At 35.6% G+C, this 18,806-nt stretch overlaps 1 protein-coding gene across 3 annotated transcripts in view; it reads left to right on the top strand.

Moving 5' to 3' along the window:
* Positions 1–18,806, top strand: part of adcy8 (adenylate cyclase 8 (brain)) — a 58,319-nt gene that overhangs the window by 34,308 nt on the left and 5,205 nt on the right. For 2 of the 3 annotated variants that reach the window (XM_016255594.1, XM_016255595.1), the window contains 7 exons: positions 3,664–3,861; positions 5,584–5,684; positions 5,900–6,101; positions 7,127–7,216; positions 7,392–7,564; positions 9,667–9,748; positions 16,114–16,272. In XM_016255594.1, the coding sequence (XP_016111080.1) occupies positions 3,664–3,861; positions 5,584–5,684; positions 5,900–6,101; positions 7,127–7,216; positions 7,392–7,564; positions 9,667–9,748; positions 16,114–16,272 (1,005 nt within the window). The remainder of the gene's footprint in view (positions 1–3,663; positions 3,862–5,583; positions 5,685–5,899; positions 6,102–7,126; positions 7,217–7,391; positions 7,565–9,666; positions 9,749–16,113; positions 16,273–18,806) is intronic. The other variant, XM_016255596.1, reaches the window with a different exon arrangement.

The following is an 18,806-nucleotide window of genomic DNA, read 5'->3' as shown; positions in this document are numbered from 1 at the left end:
CAATGTTGTAGAACTAACATCTGATGAATGAAAAGTCCATATACAGGGCCCAAAAAATTATTTGGGCACTGAAGCCACACTTAAAAATGTATGAAAATTTGCTATCATTTTGAACATTTTTATTGTTATTTCAGTGAATGTATGAAGTCACTACCCCTTAAATTACAAAAAAAATACAAATTTGTTTCCATTATATCTACAGTTTTACCATTTAAAACAAGCAAGCATGTTTTTGTGAAATGTTTTATTATGTCTTGTTTTAAAACAAACGCCAGGATATTTCACCTAAACATTTCTCCATTTACTCACCCATGTACCATAAGCAAACCCATAAGACTTTTTTTCTTCCACAGACCAGAAAATGAGAAAAGAAAGTATACAGTATGTATATTATGAATTTTGGGGTAAAACAGCACCTGGTCTATGTATGTTGTGTGTGAATCGTTCATTTTGTATGTATGAGAGTCAGTCTGTGTGCGAGTTTTGTAATTCTAGTGTTTCTCTAGATGATTCACGGCTCACAGTGACCACAGCTCCAGCTCACGGCACAGATGATAGTCCTCTTTAAAGATACTTTCAGCGGTCAAAACAAAATCAAACGTCTGTGTCAGATCCTGTTTATACAATATCCTCTGCTAGTCATCCTTGAATTTGACCTCCACCCTTGTGCTGACATTTCCGCTGTTAATCACGTTCAAATACAATACAACACATGCCTACACTGTGATGGAGAGAGAAAAAAAGATTTAATTTTACTTCCAGTTCACATATGTGACCCTGGATCACAAAAACTGAAATAAATCTGAAAAAGCTGAATAAATAAGCTTTCCATTGATGTATAGTTTGTTAGGCTAGGACAATATTTGGCCGAGATACAACTGTTTGAAAATCTGGAATCTGAGGGTGCAAAAAATTACAAATAATCGCCTTTAAAGTCGTCCAAATGAAGTCTTAGCAATGCATATTACTAATCAAAAATTAAGTTTTAATATATTCACAGTAGGAAATTTACAAAATATCTTCATGGAACATGATCTTTACTTAATATCCTAATGATTTTTTGGCTTAAAAGCTAAATCAATAATTTTGACCCATACAATGTATTTTTGGCTATTGCTACAAATATATCCCAGCGACTTAAGACTGGTTTTGTGGTCCAGGGTCACATATGTGATATATATGGTTGTGACTGGGTTTGCTGTAAAGAAATGTGTTTGGTGACCCACACACATGGAGGTCTTTTCCCATTCTTCCATGTAATCACTTTTGACAGCATGATGCTTTTAAAACAGCCGTCTTGACACAGGTTGGCTGATTCTGTCAGGTTTGAACAAAGCATCTTACAAATGGGTTTTATGAATAAGCAAGAACCACCATTCAAGGGACATGTTCAGTAGATTATAAAAAATACATGTTTTATTCAGTTCTGTTAAGAAACATGACGATTTTATTGTGTAATATTTTTTGTGCTCATTAAAGTATTGAGGGTTTAGCTTAGCAACTTGCAAATATCATACTCTGTTTTACTAGCATTTTGCCCTCTTTTGTTTGGAAGACACATTAGTCAGCTGAATTAACTAGTTAGACACTTGCATTAGTCAAGTCTCACTTTACGTGTGGCGCACTGTTTGCTTGGGTGTGTGAGTTTGTTTGCATGGGCGTTGCTGCCCATGTGGGACCACTTAGGATGTCTCATGTAAACAGTATAAAAAAACTAGAATTTGGAACAGAGCCATGGTATAGCCAGTCTGTGGTAACATTTTGCAGTTCATGTAAGGTTGCCTCCCTTTCCCTGTACAGTCATCAGCTTTAGCTGAGTGGCCTGAACTTAGCCAGGTCCTGTTCATGCCATTTTTCATTTGTGTCCTGATGTTGTACAGTGTGTTTAAGGCGAGTGATATTTTTGTTTAACCTCTATCCTCATATGAACCTCTGAGCTATTTAAATCTTGTGTGTCACCTCGTATTGTACAAGTGTTTACTAGAGGTGAGCTGCATGAACAAAATCCTGTGTCATAGTGTGATAAAGTTTATATCATGATATAGTAACTTTTTTTCTGGAAATTCAACCTCCAAATGTTGCATAATTTAAACATTTTAAAATAAAAGTGACTATCTTTTTATTTTTTATTTAATAGTTTTTATTTTATTAGCCGAGCTAAATTGCTCACATTATTATCAACCAAGCTGTTTATATTCAAAGCATATATGTGACACAGTCTCGTCTTAGTATTGGATTTGGATCAGTTGACATTGGATGATATACAGTAATGGCCAAAATTGTTAGAACACCTGAAAGATCTGAAAATATTGACCCTTTTTTGCCTCCAAAACATGATTTAATTTCATAATGTTCATGAAACATGCAGATGGTTGCTCTGAGCACAACAAATATCAGGTGAAGTGAGTCGTACTGTTTTTATCCACTTTTCCACTTTAATATTTGGCATGTCCACCTTTTGCAGCAATTACAGCAGCACATCTCTCTGGTATAGTGTCAATATACTGTATTTTCTGAGAATTTCAACATTAATGTTTAACCGATGCCTTCTGCAACTCAAGCCAAAGGCTTTCCTTTGAATGTACAATAGATCTGTCCAGTTTATTTTCCAACTTGCCCCAAATTTGCTCAGTGGGGTTGAGGTCCAGATTTTGAGGGGGCAAGTCCATCATTTTCAATGTTCCAGCAGATTTCTTCCATCGCACTTAGTTCAGGCAATAGTTCGTTTTATGGATATTATTATAATGGCCAGTTCAACAAAAACAACTGAAACCTCTTAAATATGCCAAGTGTTCTAACAATTTTGACCACCAAAGGTTGCTGTAAAATAGCTTGGATAGGTCATATCAACAAAATATGGTGTTTTCAGCACATGATAAAGGCTTATTTCCTTACCCAAGGTGGTCTACCACCATCAATCAACCATAGACCATATATAGACTGTGAAAAATCAGCAATAAACCTGGTTTTAACTGGATTTTCCAGCAGAGAGAACTAACTGGAACAGCCTCATATTTTGATACTTAAAATATCTGATATAAAAGGTCTGGCTTTCTGGCATTAAGGCAGTGGAATTATTAGACATTGCAATAGTGTGCTGATTTTCTAGATCCACTCTAAAAGATGGGCTGAGCTGTAGGCAGTTAGAAAAGCCTATTACTTACAGTCCAGAGCATTCGCTGTACAAAAAATAATCATGTTATGTGCAAGTGTTATGTGTGTGTGTGTGTGTGTGTGTGTGTGTGTGCATACTTAGCTGTCGTTTGGGGACAAAATTGTCATGAGAAGTGAACTAAATCTGGCAAAACCACCATTGGGGATGCTGTATGTGGGAAAACAGTTCAAAAATTAAATAATGCAAAAGTTTTCTTTTAGGCATTGAGTTTGGGTTGATACATATTTAATTATAATAACCTTATATAAAAAATTAGAAGTCTGTCATTTGTCCTACATTAGATAAGTAATCGTGCATGTCTTTGTGCAATCCTTTTCTAATGTTTCTTTGATTGTCATACATTCATGTTGTGCAGAGCTCTTGAATGAACAGATACACACCCACACACACACACACACACACACACACACACACACAGACACACACACACACACACACGAACAAACACTCTCAGACTCATGGGCGCTGCATGTGCTTCTCCTCTGTAGACTCTGGCTGCGCTCACACGTCACTCCATTAACCTGCTCCCCAACCACCTGGCTCAAGCCCTGCATGTGCGCGCCGGCTCACAGGAAATTAACGCTCGCATGCAGAGCACCATCGCCCTGCGCAGCGGGGACAAGCTCCGCCAAGAACATATCTCCCCCTTCTCTCTCACCTTTAGAGAAGCACTGCTGGAGCACAAGGTAGCCTGCTCCCACCTTCCAGCCATCCTGTCCTCCCTCTCTGCTCTCTCACTCTCTCTTTGTTGCTTTATTTTTGTTTTGGAGGTGCAAGAGAAGGAGGCGAGAGAGTGTTTTTGTCATGAGTAAACTAAAGGACGTTATGTGCCAGCAACAGCAGTTGATACTTTCTAGAACATGCACAGCGGTTTAAAATGTTCTCAATTACTATATCCCATCCGGGAAAAAAAAACAAGTTACGGTGGTCCAGCTGTTTTTAGAGCATGGTTGCTGTTTTCTCGTTGGTCCAAGATGGTCAACCAGATGGACCATCTATCTAGAACAATTTGCACCAAATTAATGGTCCCAGAAACCATCTGCCACCAGTTTTATTTGGACTTTCTAGCAGGAGCGATGACACTTCTGACACCACTACAATGCAATTTACTTTTAAGATCACTTGAATGGATAGTTCTCCCCAAAACACAATTCTGTTATTATTTTCACTATCAGGCTTTCTTCTGTGGAACGAAAAATTTTATATTTTGAAGAGTCTTCAAGTTATTCAATGCTCCAAAAATGATTTAAAAACTCCAAAAAGTTTTTATGACATGGTCTGAATGTTTCATTCATGAATTGTGCTACAGTTCTTGAGCTGTTAAAGGGATAGTTCACCCAAAAATGTCATTAATTACTAATTTCTGTCATTAATTACTCACCCTTATGTCGTTCCAAACCCATAAGACCTTCGTTCATCTTCCAAATACAAATTAAGATACTTTTGATGACATCTGAGAACTTTCTGACCCTGCATAGACAGCAACGCAACCGAAATGTTCCCAGATTCAGAAAGGTAGTAAGGACATCGTTAAAATGGTCCATGTGACATCAGTGGTTCAACCATAATTTTATGAAGCTACGAGAATACTTTTTGTGTGAAAAGAAAACAAATAACTTTATTCAATGATTTCTTCTCTTCCACGTCAGTCAATGTTTGAGTACAATGTATGTGTCATTTCTAGGCCTTGAACGACGAAGATATTGAAATATCTTAATTTTTGTTCCAAAGATGAACAAAGGTCTTACAGGTTTGAAATGACATGAGGGTGAGTAATTAATGACAGAATTTTCATTTTTTGGGAGCACTAGCCCTTTAACTTGAGAGTCGCTCTGGCCATTAGTCTGACAAGAAGGTTGTTTCCTGATCTGATCAGCAGGTTCTGACAAAGAAAAAGAGAGTGAATTTAAATCAACACTTAGGATAATGAGCCGGTGAATTTAGCCGATTGGATTGGTCTCCAAATTGATTGGTTTTAATCACCATCTCTGATGAACGTTAATTCTTCCTGAACAACCGGGATTTGCCCACAGACGGGCCTTCGGGTTACTCATGATCCGCTACCATGCATGTTTTCATCTTAGTTAAAAATGCTTTTTATTCTGTTTATTTGTCCCTTACCTCATTTCTGCTTGTTTTAGTTGACCTTTGCCCCCTGCTTGGCCATTGACTCTGTGCCACTCTCTGTGCTTGAGATTCTTGGTTTGCCCTGCCTCCATGATGCCCTGACATCACACGTCCTCTCACTAACCCAGAGAGCACAGGAGTTGTGTGTATGTGTGTTTTATGAGCACCTACCCTGCTCTTTCCTATGTGGTTAGCATTGCTTTCATGGTGTCATTGTGGTCGTCATGTGAAGAGGAATTTTTGTCCTTACTTTTCTGTGTGTGTGTGTGTTTCCTCTACAGTATTCCCAGATGCGAGACGAGGTGTTTAAGTCTAATCTTGTGTGTGCCTTCATTGTTCTCTTCTTCATCACTGGAATACAGAGCTTACTTCCCTCTGCAAGGTAAAACATGTAGATATACTGATGGCCATGTCCACCACAGACATTGAGGTTGACACATGATCTGTTTGGGTTTATACTGCGTATAGAAGCCATGGATTAATATTTCCTATAGTGTTCGATGTGGCTTTTTCAATGAAATTTAATCCACACCAGTCTCGAATATTCGATTACTCCCACGAGAGCATCATATAATATGCGATCGCTCATGTTTGTAGGATGGTCACTATGGTGATACAGTTCTCCGTCCTCATCTTGCTGCACTGTTGCCTTGTTGTTGTGACAACGGCGGAGGATTATAAGTGTTTGCCTCTGGTTTTGCGAAAAGCATGTTGCTGGGTGAACGAAACGTACGCTGCACGGAACGTCGTCATCTTCCTCTCCATCCTCATCAACTTCCTGGCTGCCATGATCAACATAGTGAGCAAACATTTTTTATTTTATTTGTAATTTCATCATTATACTCTTGTAAATGTTATCGTGGATATATCAATTTTAATTTGTGAGCTGAACCAATTTCAACTCAATAATTATAGTTCCACTGTGGAGTATAAATTTATTTATTTTCATTATAGAATCTAGTGACAAAGGATTGCACAATGCATAGCTCAAAATCTGCAAACGGGTAATTAAATCTAGCAGATCTTTTTTGGGTATTATAAAATGTTCAAAATGCTTTTTGCAATTTGCAATTAATTTAATTTCATGGCCTAAATAAATTACGTCACTCAGAGACTGCCAGCTTTGGCTTGTCAATTTTTTTTCCAATTGTAATTAAAATGTAGCTGTTGCAAATTCGTTGACTTCGAAAATCAAGTTCACTTTTTTATTTATTTATTAATTTTTTACCAGGAGAGGTTTTGATGCAGTTATTTTTATTGTCTCTTATAACAAAAATCATTTATTTAAAACAATGAAAATACAGATCCTGTTGTAAATAATAGTCTAAAATCATTAAAAACTATTGTTCTATCATTGCCCTTTAGCAGATTTTGACTCATATCAATATCATATTGGTTATTGGCTGATATTAGCAATTTTTTCAAATACATTGTATTAGTCTATATTTAATGTGGATTTTTTTTATTTATTATTTAATAACTTCCCTAATTTTTACAAGTTGATCTTTAAAAACACTTAAAGTCAGTCAAATCTTTATCAAATTTCAAAATAAACATCAGTTTTTCATACTGTATTTTATAATGTTGTGATGTCTAAATTATATTTAAAACATTTTATCTTAATTTTTTTTATATTTTTAATTTATTTTAATAGAATATTATCAGTTACTGATTTCAATAGAATATTATATCAGCCATCTTTCAGTTACATAAACCTATAGTTAGAAAGTTCTTGGAAATGTAATTATATTGCTCTTTATACAGATGAATTCTCAAATACAATCAATTATCTAACATTAGCACTCTCTTTCTCTTTTATCGTAGCTTTGGTGTGATTTCGATAAATCCGGCTCATTCAGGAACCAGACGTTTAATGCATCTGCCTCAATCCCCGATATCTGCTTCTACCCAGAGGTCTTTTCATCCACTGCCTCCCACACAATCAGACCCACAGCTTCTTGCCAGTTTCAGTCTGTTAAAAGGATTGATAGAATTCTAGCAAATGTGTAAACTGTTTCAAATCAGTTCATTCACTGTATATCGAGCGATGGGATGCTAATGTTGAGGTTGTCTGCCCGTTTATTGACAGTATTTCGTGTTTACTGGAGTCTTGGCGATGGTGACGTGTGCAGTGTTTCTCAGACTGAACTCGGTTCTGAAGCTGGCCATCCTGCTGATCATGATCGCTATCTACGCAGTGCTGACCGAGGCCTTCTACACACCACTGTTCATCCGCTATGACACACTTACACTTAATCAGAGGTATGCAAACTCCCACATTGTGCCACTCAGGAGCCATTAAGGAATAAATTATAAAGAGCAAAAGTATACATCACACTTTAACAGTATGGACGTAAGTATGATGACTCAAGCAAGTTCATAAGATGACGTGGACCAACTATAAGAGCAATAAATGTCATGCTGTTTCTAAAGTAGCAGTCTGCGAGTGCTTTAATAGATTTCTGCATGTTATTTGATTGACGTCAGCCAGTCATACATTTTTGTCTTCCGCCAAAGGACACCTCAAACTCTAAACCAGAAAGTAAATGTGGGTGGTGTGGCCTAGTGGTCAAAAATGTAGTTTGGCAGCTGTAAGTTTATAGTTTTAAACCCTGGAAGGGTTGCAATTTTGCTGTCTGATGACATGCACATACACTTCTGTTACCGCCCACATACACTGCCAAAAATTTGGATCAGTTTTTTTTGTTTTTTTTATTCAGCAAGGCTGTATTAAATAGAGATAAAGACATTTACAATGTTTCAAAAGATTTGTATATCAAATGCTGTTCTTTTGAACTTCATGTTAGTCAAAAGATTATGAAAAAATAGTTTCCACAAAAATATTAAGCAACACAACTGTTTTCAACATTGATAATAATTACAAATGTTTCTTGAGCACCAAATTAGCATATTAGAATGAGTTCTGAATAATCATGTTACACTGAAGACTGGAGTAATGATGATGAAAATTCAGCTTTGCCATCACAGGAATAAATTACATTTTACAATATTTTAAAATAAAAAAAGAGTTATTTTAAATTGTAACTATTTCACAATATTACTGTTTTTACTGTATTTTTGATCAAATAAATGCAGCCTTCGTGAGCGAGAGGCTTCTTTTTTTTTAAAACATTACAAATTTGATATAATATTAATTATAATAATTATATATTTTTTAAAATCCGTTCTCCATAGCTATCATCATTGTGGTCCACATTTACACCTATAATGAGAACACTGTAAATCACAAAGATAAAACCAACTACCAAATACAACCCCTAAACAAGAACTAAACCTCTGAACCAAATCCTAAACAAGGTACTACCTTAAAGGGCTCATGAACTGAAAAATCTAAATTCCCTTGATCTTTTCACATATAAGAGGTCATTGTGCTATAAAAACATCCTGTGAGTTTCAGATTTCAAAACATTCTCTTTAGTCTAAAAACATCTTATATTGAAGCCAGTCTGCCAAAACAGCATCTTGTGGAATGTGCCACTCAATGATCTAATAGCGTGGATAAGCATTGCCTCCGCAGAAGAAGATCAACGCCTGCTTCTACATCACTGCCTGTTTACCCCCGCCCACCGATTCACGCATGTAGTGTAAATAACGAGAGGGGTAAACGCATGTCTATGCAGAAACCAAACGATAAACTTTATTTGATGAACTTTATTTTTAATGAAGTGCCAGACCACGTCAGTAAGAATTTCATTTTACCACGGATTCGTTTGCAAACAAGCCACAATTCAACGCAGGATTTTCAGAAAGATTGAAACTAAAAGACAATGCTGTTCCGGCTGTATTGGATCCAACAGTAATGTCCCACCACACAAGTGTGAGTAACTGTTTTTATTACATGGTCACTATTGCTTTGTCTTTTTTTACCGATCGTTTGATATATACTGAGTATTTATGCATTTTAACCTATCACAGCAGTGTCCATCTATGAAGCATGTAGGCTATCAAACATACACAACTATTTGCCAATCATAGCAGTGGGCATTTACTTCTGAGTCTACAATCTGCCACGCCTATTCAAACAGAGCGTTCTGATGAGGGGGGGTTAAAAACAGGATAGAAAATAGCCTTTTACTTCTAAATTATGTTAATTTGTTGTAAAAAAAAAACAAAAGTGGACCTCAGAGAACAGTACAAAGTAATTCATGCAGTTCATGACCCCTTTACAAACAAATCGTTTTTTCATAACAGATATAAGTGTTTGACAAACAGTATACACTGTGATTATATGATCAAGGCTCTTTATGACATTTATGACAGATGTTTCTCTTAGCTAACTGCACTGTGGACATAAACATACTGCAGAACTCATGAGACTTTCTGTCCTGTTTCTCTGGTTACAGCAAAAGCTTCCTGGGAACCAAGGAAACGTCTCTGCTTCTCATGGCGATGTTCCTTTTAGCTGTGTTCTACCACGGCCAACAGGTAACAGACACGCACACAAACGCTAACCTGACAGCAGATCAGGGGCCATTCAGTGCCTATTTTATAATGTCACGTTTCTAAGAAACGGCTGCAAGTTATTGGCTGCTTCATAAGGTCTAACAGTCAATATATAAAAGCCCTGCTCTCTCTCTGACGCACCGTGTGTGCAGAGCTTTTTAAGTTCACTCTACTGATTGTTGTCTTTGATGCCATAGATCAGGGGAAAGAGCCGGTCCGAGTGGTGATGAGCGAGAGAGAAAGAGAAATGAGCGCTGCTGGGTTTGTGTAGGTGTGTGTGTGTGTGTGTGTGTGGTGTCGGCGCCGCTCTGATTAAGGCACATGGAGTCTCACATATGACCGAAATGCTTTGTGCTTGTGCCATGTGTTGTGTCCAGCTATAAACTGCCTGCCCGTATTTGCCCCCCCTCCTCGTTTCTATGGCAACAGTGTGTCATTTAGGCAGGTGGTGCCACTGGCACTGCTAGGCCTGTGGATTGGGACTTGGCGTGTGTTTCTTGGACAGTGATTTGATCATTTCTTTTTTTATGCTTATCTTGGTGTGTGTGTGTGTGTGTGTGTGTGTGTGTCGGATGAATGAACAAGCACTCTGTCACTGCAGGTCACTGTCAATAAGGCTTTATTCTTCATATGCTGTTGTTTTTATGATACATTTATTTACATATACAGTGGGGTGCAAAGGTCTGAGAACACTGATAATTTGGGAATCAATATTCAATTTAAAAAGAGTTTTAGGATTTTGAAAAAAATAAGACAAAGACATGTTGGGTTGTTAAATGAGTTTTAAAAATGTTTGTTCTATTTTATTTATTTACTTTTTAATCAAAAGTTTAACTTGTGCTCTCATCCTTTGAAGCCTACTGTATGTATATTTACAGTTGTTTAAAACGATGTTATCATTTAATTGCTTCTACACTGCAAAAATATCTTAATATTTTAAAAACAATTAATTAACAATTAATTAATTAATATTTAAAATGCTTGTTATCCTGCATTTATCGCAAATTTATAGGACACCTATTATGCAAAATTCACTTTTACTTGTTGTTTAAACATAATTGTGTGTTGGCAGTATGTGTACACAAACACCCTATAATGATAAAAATCCGCCCGCTCCTTTTTTTAATCCCCATAAATCATAAGCAGTCTCTCAGAACAAGCTGTCCGCAGAATCCATAAAATATGATGTCACATTTTACAAGCCCCGCCCCTGTTGGAGTGAGCCGCACACAATCCGCCACGTTTATCTTCACGCTAGAACATTTAAAAGCAGCATTCAAGTTATAATTTTTTTTATTAACGCTGTAGATGTTATTCTGGATGAGCAGAGTGATCTCTGCTTTTATTTTATTGTTTGGGTCATATTATCAGCGTAGACAGCAGTTATAAGTACTGTATATTACGCTGCTATCACTTAAAGGTGCAATGTGTAATATTTACATCGATCTATTGACAGAAATGCAATATAATATACATAACTATGTTTGAGGTGTATAAAGACCTTACTTAATGAACCGTTATGTTTTTATTACCTTAGATTGAGCAATTTATATCTACATACACCGCGGGTTCCCTTACATGGAAGTCGCCACCATGTTTCTACAGTAGCCCTAAATGGATAAACTGCTCTACACAGCGCGTTTCGTCACTTTGTTGTTCTTGCGAATAAAACACTGACACAATGATGAACAAGTACATTAATATTCGCAAAAACATCGATTTATTAAAGAATTAAGTAAATATAATTCCTTAATTTACCTTTGTAAAGAAATTTCATTGCTCTCTGCTGTCTTTACCGACGACATCTTAGTCCTGTATCGGCCACCGTAGCTTCTCTAAAGGGAGAGGTGAGCGATGGACTGAGCCGTTGGTTGCAATTCGTAACCTCATCGCTAGATGCCGCTAAAATTTACACACTGCACCTTTAATACACGATCTAATATAAACATGCGATTTCTTTTCCAGCTGTATATCACCGTATATATCAGAAGTTTAAACTGTTATGGCTTTAAAACACATGATTTCAGTGCGATAGACATGATAATCAAAACCAAACAGATGTTTTTTTAGCAGAGTATCTGAGATACCAGCTGTAAAGGCAGAGCTCCATTCTGGAAAAAGAGGCGGGGAGCAGCAGCTCATTTGCATTTAAAGAGACATGCACAATAACAGCCTGTTTCTGCTTCTACTCAAAATAGCCATTTAAAAAAATTATATAATAAATTATCTGTGGGGTATTTTGAGCTGAAACTTCACAGGCACATTCTGGGGACACCTGAGACATATTACATTTTGTAAAAAGGTGCATAATAGGGGCCCTCTTAGTGTGTCTTACTTCACTAGTTGTTTTATTCACTAAATAAATAAATGAATCCCCTAATGGGACATGGTAATGGGGAAAAACACTGGGATGATAGGAAAATTATATTTCAGTGGTTTTTTTTATGCTCACAAAACTTTTGTGATGGAAATAATATGAAGGAAAAAAATTAAATTTTAATACTTTTGTGATCAAACAAAGTTTGGGGCAACGCAATACAAAATGTTTTGTGAGCCAACGCAAAAGCATTGAAATAATTTTTCCTCTTATATCATGTTTTTTCCCCTTAGGGGCTCCTTAAAAAAAATTATCAGTGGAGTAAGACAAAATAGACTTGAATTAAAGATACATTTTCTGAAAACAAGTCTTTATATATTATGCATTGTGGCTTCTCAAGAAAATGTCTTGTTTTAAGGATTTTAAGAAATTTTTACAAAACTGAATAAAAAATAAGTTATTTTTGCAGTGTAGACAGAACTGATATTAAAAAGAGAGCCTTTAGTGTGTCTCTTTAGTCTTTCTAAAGAATTTAGGAGAAAAATCTAGGACAAAGTAGATACTTTCTATAAATGGAGAACTCCAATGTGTCTACTGAGCTCTGAAAGGCAATAAAATGGCGTAAATTCAGCACATGTTCCCCTTGATTAAACTGTGACTACAGGTACATGCCTTGCTCAAGGGAGTAAGGCATGAGGGATATAACTTTAACCATTTAAATTACTGTTCTGATAGCGATAAAATCCCGGACCACTCCAGACAGTAGCAAGATTCAAAACCGGCCCTCTCAAGACACCTAAAACTTCTAAAACTTATTTGTATGAAACTCTTTTCATACAGTTTGCTTTTGTCAAAAGTAATTTGCTTTATATGCACTGCCCTTAATTGTCTAATGTCTGAGTGTGTGCATCCATCTCTATGTGTGTGTGCATGTGTTTTAGAGGTTAATGGAGGTTAGTCTTGTTGATGTGTTTTTAATAATCAGTCAGACAGTCGTACACCCCTGTCTGCCCCACTTGCATAATTACTCCTCATAAAATCATCTTTGAGAGCATACGCAAATAAATGCACACACACACATGCATTTTACACTCATACACATGCATAAACACTTACATCACACCCTGACTGTTAGTAAATTAATTTTTCAATCTGGACGCCTTTGTGAAACAGTTCCAATTAAAGCTGGATATTAATGTATGCAGATGAGCGTGTGTTACTGCTTAATTAGGGGGGACCTTGTTGGAGCACTTTGGCTGGAAGAGAGCTGATGGGAGCCAGGCTGAACAGAGATATCAGAAACGCAGCACAGCTCACTTCCTGTTAGAGTCGAGACGTACCGCAAAGGGTCACGACACTGCCAAAGCATTTAAGGGTACTTACTGCGTACAGTGTATGAAAGAAATAAAACCGTGATGTCAAAAATGATATCATCATCTACTCGTGTTGCTTGAGGACAAAAGGAGATTTTTCGCTTTCAGAATATCTTGGCTGTTTTTTCATGCAGTAGAGGTAGATGGTTGTAAGAAGTAGTCAAGCTCCAAAAAGGACAACAAAAAATTATTATTCTTTAAAGAAATTCATATTTTTATTTTAAATGATCAAAAATGTGTCCGTAATATTTTAAATTTCAAATAAATGCTGTTCTTTTTAACTTTTTATTCATCAGATAATTAGAAAAGCTAAATATATCAGTTTTCCCAAAATGTGTCACAACGTTTTACGTTTTAACATTGATAAGAAATGTTTTTTTAGCACCAAATCAGCATATTAATATTTTTTCTGAAGGATCATGTGACACTAAAGACTGAAATAATGGCTGCCGAAAATTCACAGGAATAAATGTATTTGAAATTTTTATTTATTTTAATTCATTTTAAATGTAAAAAAACTCATTGTAAAAAAATATTTAAGCATAAGAGACTTCTTACAAAAGCATTTAAAAATTGCATGCGATTTATCGTGCAGCCCTGATTTTATATTGCTCTGATAGTCTCATTTGAGGAATCATGATTCATCTTGTGAATCTGAAGGACAGCTGTGAATGTAGACTGTGATCTGAAGAAAGTTAAATGGAGTAGAGCAAATGCATAAATTGGGCAGAGGGCACAAGGCTCTACTGGTTTAGTTACCAGGAAGTAGAAATGACCCAGATGCAGATTGTCCCACATATCACTGTGCGAAATCAAGACAGAAACTTTAAAAGCTCTAAAGTCCTAGGCCAGCAAGTGAAAACACACCTGAATGTTGACTTTATTCACACATGAAATTAAGATTCAGTTCAGATGATTCTTATGTTTTGTGATCCAATCACTGAAACCACATACTGTACCAGATGTGGTCAGAAGCTAAAAATGTGATTTATAGTGTAAACGCTAATCTGTCCTGATGCCTCATAGACAGCGCTTTTTGCACTTTGTCTACATGCAATAATACAAACATTGTGAATGATTTGTGTATTCATGAAATCAGAGACCCTCCTATTGAAACTGAACACTAGTGGTCACAGGAGACATATCTGAGACGCTTGTCCAGATATAAACAGCAAAAATGCATCAGCTGACCAATTGATCTGATCACCCGAGATAGCTCTTTATACCTGGTGTAAATAGAGCCAACTTAATCAGATGAAATACATTTATATGTGCTGTCCAAATGTAAAACAAGTTATTCATTCAGTGTAGTTTGGTTGCGAGGTTGTGGCATCTCACTCTGGGGCTCGGCATCAGCTTAAATCAGTGGGAGGAATGGATCGATGAGAAGTCTGCCAAAAGCCTGATGATTTTAGCAGAATGATGATTCCAAAGCCAAATTCACTTTTTAATTAACTTGTTCAAAAACAAAAATCTGAATAACCTACAGCGGCCTAGTTAAAGACTAGTATAATTCAACTGAGAAAATGGCACTGTTTGAAAATGAAATCTGATTAACCTCAACAAACCGGAGCAAATCTGCATGGAGCAATGGGCCAAAATCACACCTACAAAACTTAGCTAAAGCACTTATAATGTAAAAATGTTGACATTGATGCAAATGGATGGCATTGTAAATAGTAAGATTTGGGGAGTTAATACTTGTGTAAATATACAATAGTCTTTTACATTAAATTGTGAATATTTTTTAAAGATGAACCTATATAAGAACATTTGGAATCAATGTTGTACAGCATTTGTAAAAAAAAAAAAAAAATTTAAATTAAAAAAAAATTCTGATTGCGTTATTTTCCGCATTTAAGAAGAAAGTGCACCTCTGTGCATCTTTCCTATCGTTGATTACCTACAGATGCTTTCCTCTTCTGGTTGCTAGGATTTTTGTGTGTCTTTTTTTCTAGTGACAGGATTGTGTTTGCTGAGTGTGTATTTGCGATTTATCTGCCTAGTATTGCTGACGGTTATTAGATATACCCATTTTTTGTCTCTCTCTTCTTTGAAACTTAAAGCCTTTTCGTCTTATATATATAAAACAAAGGTTTGAGGATAGTAAAATGTATTCAACTACGTCACATTAAATAGGTTAAAAGTGACAGTAAATATGTGTATTAAATTAAATGTGTAAAAATTAAAAAAATGTTTTCAACAAATTTGCAAATTGCAAATAAATATTTTCAGCAAGTTTCTTCATCAAATCAGCATAACAGAATGATTTCTGAAGCATTATGTGACACTTAAGACTAAAGTAATGGATGCTGAAAATTCAGCTTTGCATCACAGGAATAACTTACGTTTTAAAATATATTGAAAAAAAACCCGGTTATTTTAAATTGTAATAATATTTTACAGTATTACTGTTTTCTCTGTGTTTTGATCATGCTTTGATCTTGGTAAGCATAAGAGAATTCCTGCTATATATTTTAAGTTATTAATATTTTTTGTCCCTCACTGTCTGTGTGATCCTGATGAATGCTTTGTAAAATAACTGTATAGGGCTGCAACACTGATTGGCTGTCCTGTGTTTTTGCTTGTTTATGTTGATTTAATGTATCTTGTGATGCTTTTTAGTTCTGACTAGCTTTATTCTCTCTGTCTCTCAGCTGGAGTATACCGCTCGTCTGGACTTCCTATGGCGTGTACAGGCGAAGGAAGAGATAAATGAGATGCGAGAGCTGCGTGAACACAATGAGAACATGCTCCGGAACATTCTCCCCAGCCATGTCGCACGCCACTTCCTGGAGAAAGACAGAGACAATGAGGTAGAGAGACAGAATGGATCTGGGTGTCTGACAGGAAAAGCATGGCAGCACTTAGACAGCAAGAACATGTGAGGAGGAGAGGATGAATCACTGACACTTTCACTCTCTCTCTTCTTTATTGTGCTTTATTGACATGACAGTTAACTACGGAAGGCAATAGTAACTAAGCAAGTTATACAAATGAATAGTTAATATACATGACATTTACATTTGGTCATTTAGCAGACACTTTTATCCAAAGCGACTTATAAATGAGGACAATGACATGACAAAACAAGACTATACCAAACGGACAGGTAAAGTCTGTAACTCTGTTCCAAAATCTAGTGAGCTGTCTAAAAAGACAGCATCCTTACTATCCCAAAAGTGATCTGGAATGTTGTGCATAGGTAGCAACTCAGTGTAGTTGTATCGATTTCAGTTGAGTGTGACTGTAGCATGATGGTAGCAGGTTAATGACACGTTATTTTAAAAATCATAAAAACACAGAGCACACAGACTGCCATTCAAATGTATTTATTTATTTATTTTATTTTTTATTTCTTGAAGAAGATGAAATTAATACTTTTTTTCAGCAAGGATGTATTAATTTGACCAAAGTTGACAGTAAAACGTATGTAATCTTACAAAAGATTTCTATTTCAATAAAATGCTGTTACTTTAATAAAAAAATCTAATATTACTATATGAAATAGCACAACTGTTTTAAACAGTGATAATAATAAGAAATGTTGCTTGAGCCCCAAATCAGCATAGTAGAATGATTTCTGTAGGATCATGTGAAACTGAAAACTTTATTAACAATGCTGAAAATTAAGATTTCCCATCACAGGAATAAATTATAATTTTAAAATATATTAAAATTGTAATATTATTTCACAATATTACTGTTTTTGCTGTGTTTAATGTAATGTTATACTGTAATTTTATTATTATTATATTATTTAAAAAAATAATTTCAGCATAAGAGACTTGTTTTAAAAACATTCAAAAAAATATTTTGAACGGTAGTTTATATTGGGTCAAATCAATTTTTTTAATTACACTGAACTTGTATTTTTACTGAGCTTGTTGAAATACATTCTGACTTTCTGTAACAGATTGTTTATCTTCTGGCAGTCTTCTGGGTTTGCTAGTTTCTTTCTTTCTTTTTTTTTTCTTTCCTACCTTTCTTTCTTTCCTTCCTTTCATCCTTCATTTCTTCCTTTCTTTCTTTCTTTCTTCCTTCTTTCCTTTCTTTCTTTTTGTAAAGGCGGCTGTGTGTTTATGTGCTCTCTTGTCCTGATGTGACTCCTCTGTTTATTTCTGGAATGTTCCGCTGTCAGTCAATCAGACAATAGGGAGGCTAAATAATGGAGCTGTATAACTCAGATAAAAAAATGCATCCATTAAGCTTGGGTATGTGTGTGTGTGTGGGAGAGAGAGAGAGAGAGTGTGTATTGAGTTGCTTTAATTATCCCATTCATTTATAATCAGGTGGAGTATTGAGGCATGATTTAACTGTTGATGCTAAATGTGTATGTGTTTGTGTGTGTGTGTGTGTGTGTGTGTCTGCACTTGAGTGTGTGAACTATAATTTATGTCACTCTCTGCTATTATTAAGATGAGAAAATGATCCCTCTTCCTCACACACACACATACACTGTCTTGCTCGCAAAACCTGCCACTCTTAAAGGGCACTGCAGTAATTTAGTTCAGTGACTAACACTTATTAAGTGTATTATTACCTGTTCTCTATACTTCTCTTCAGCAGCCACTGACTTTTTATACAAATGATCGCTCAGCAGTACTGGCATGCAGTGATGACATCATGCATCAGTGGGGCGTATCAGTGCGATGCTGAATGTTTGGGGAGTATTGAGAGAGTTTAAACTCCTCTAATATTGATCATGCTATTGACCACAGCTCTCTCTTTAAACTGCAAAGTAGTTAGAGCAGTGGCCTTGTGGCTTGCACCTTAAATGTATGTAATTAGTCACACACTTTATATGAATTGTACACCTAATTTGAAAGGTGTGGTAAATGTGTATGTTGTGTGGCACCTGTGAGGTCTGTGCATAGCCATGTGTATATGGGAAGTGTCTTTAAGCTATGAATTTTTAAGGATGTTTAGAGTTCGTTTACACAGGACCTGTTCTTGTGTTCTGTCTTATAATTATTGCACACATGCAGATTTTTTTTTTTATTTTTATTTTTTATCATATTATGTTATATTATGTTTTATTATATTATATTTTTTATATTTTCCATTTTCATTTTAATTAAAATGTTAGTAATGTGGTTGTATGTTTTTATAATTGCATTAATTTTGGGGCAATATTTGGCAGAAATAGTTTGAAATAACTTTTTAATATTTTTTTTATTATTATTTATTTATTTTACCATTTATTTAATTGCAGGTAACAAAAACCTGCAGGTAGCCATTGCATCACTTTTTTGTTGCGACGCTTCTGTTTTTAAGATGAGTAATTATATATAAAAATCATTATATTGTAATCATTATATATATAAAAAAAATAATTATATGATATATT

Source organism: Sinocyclocheilus grahami, unplaced genomic scaffold, assembly GCF_001515645.1.
Source record: "Sinocyclocheilus grahami isolate Dianchi unplaced genomic scaffold, SAMN03320097.WGS_v1.1 scaffold1350.1, whole genome shotgun sequence".
In the NCBI taxonomy this organism is placed as follows: domain Eukaryota; kingdom Metazoa; phylum Chordata; class Actinopteri; order Cypriniformes; family Cyprinidae; genus Sinocyclocheilus; species Sinocyclocheilus grahami.
Note: the sequence above shows the minus strand (reverse complement) of the source record. Positions and strands in the feature narration are given on the sequence as shown.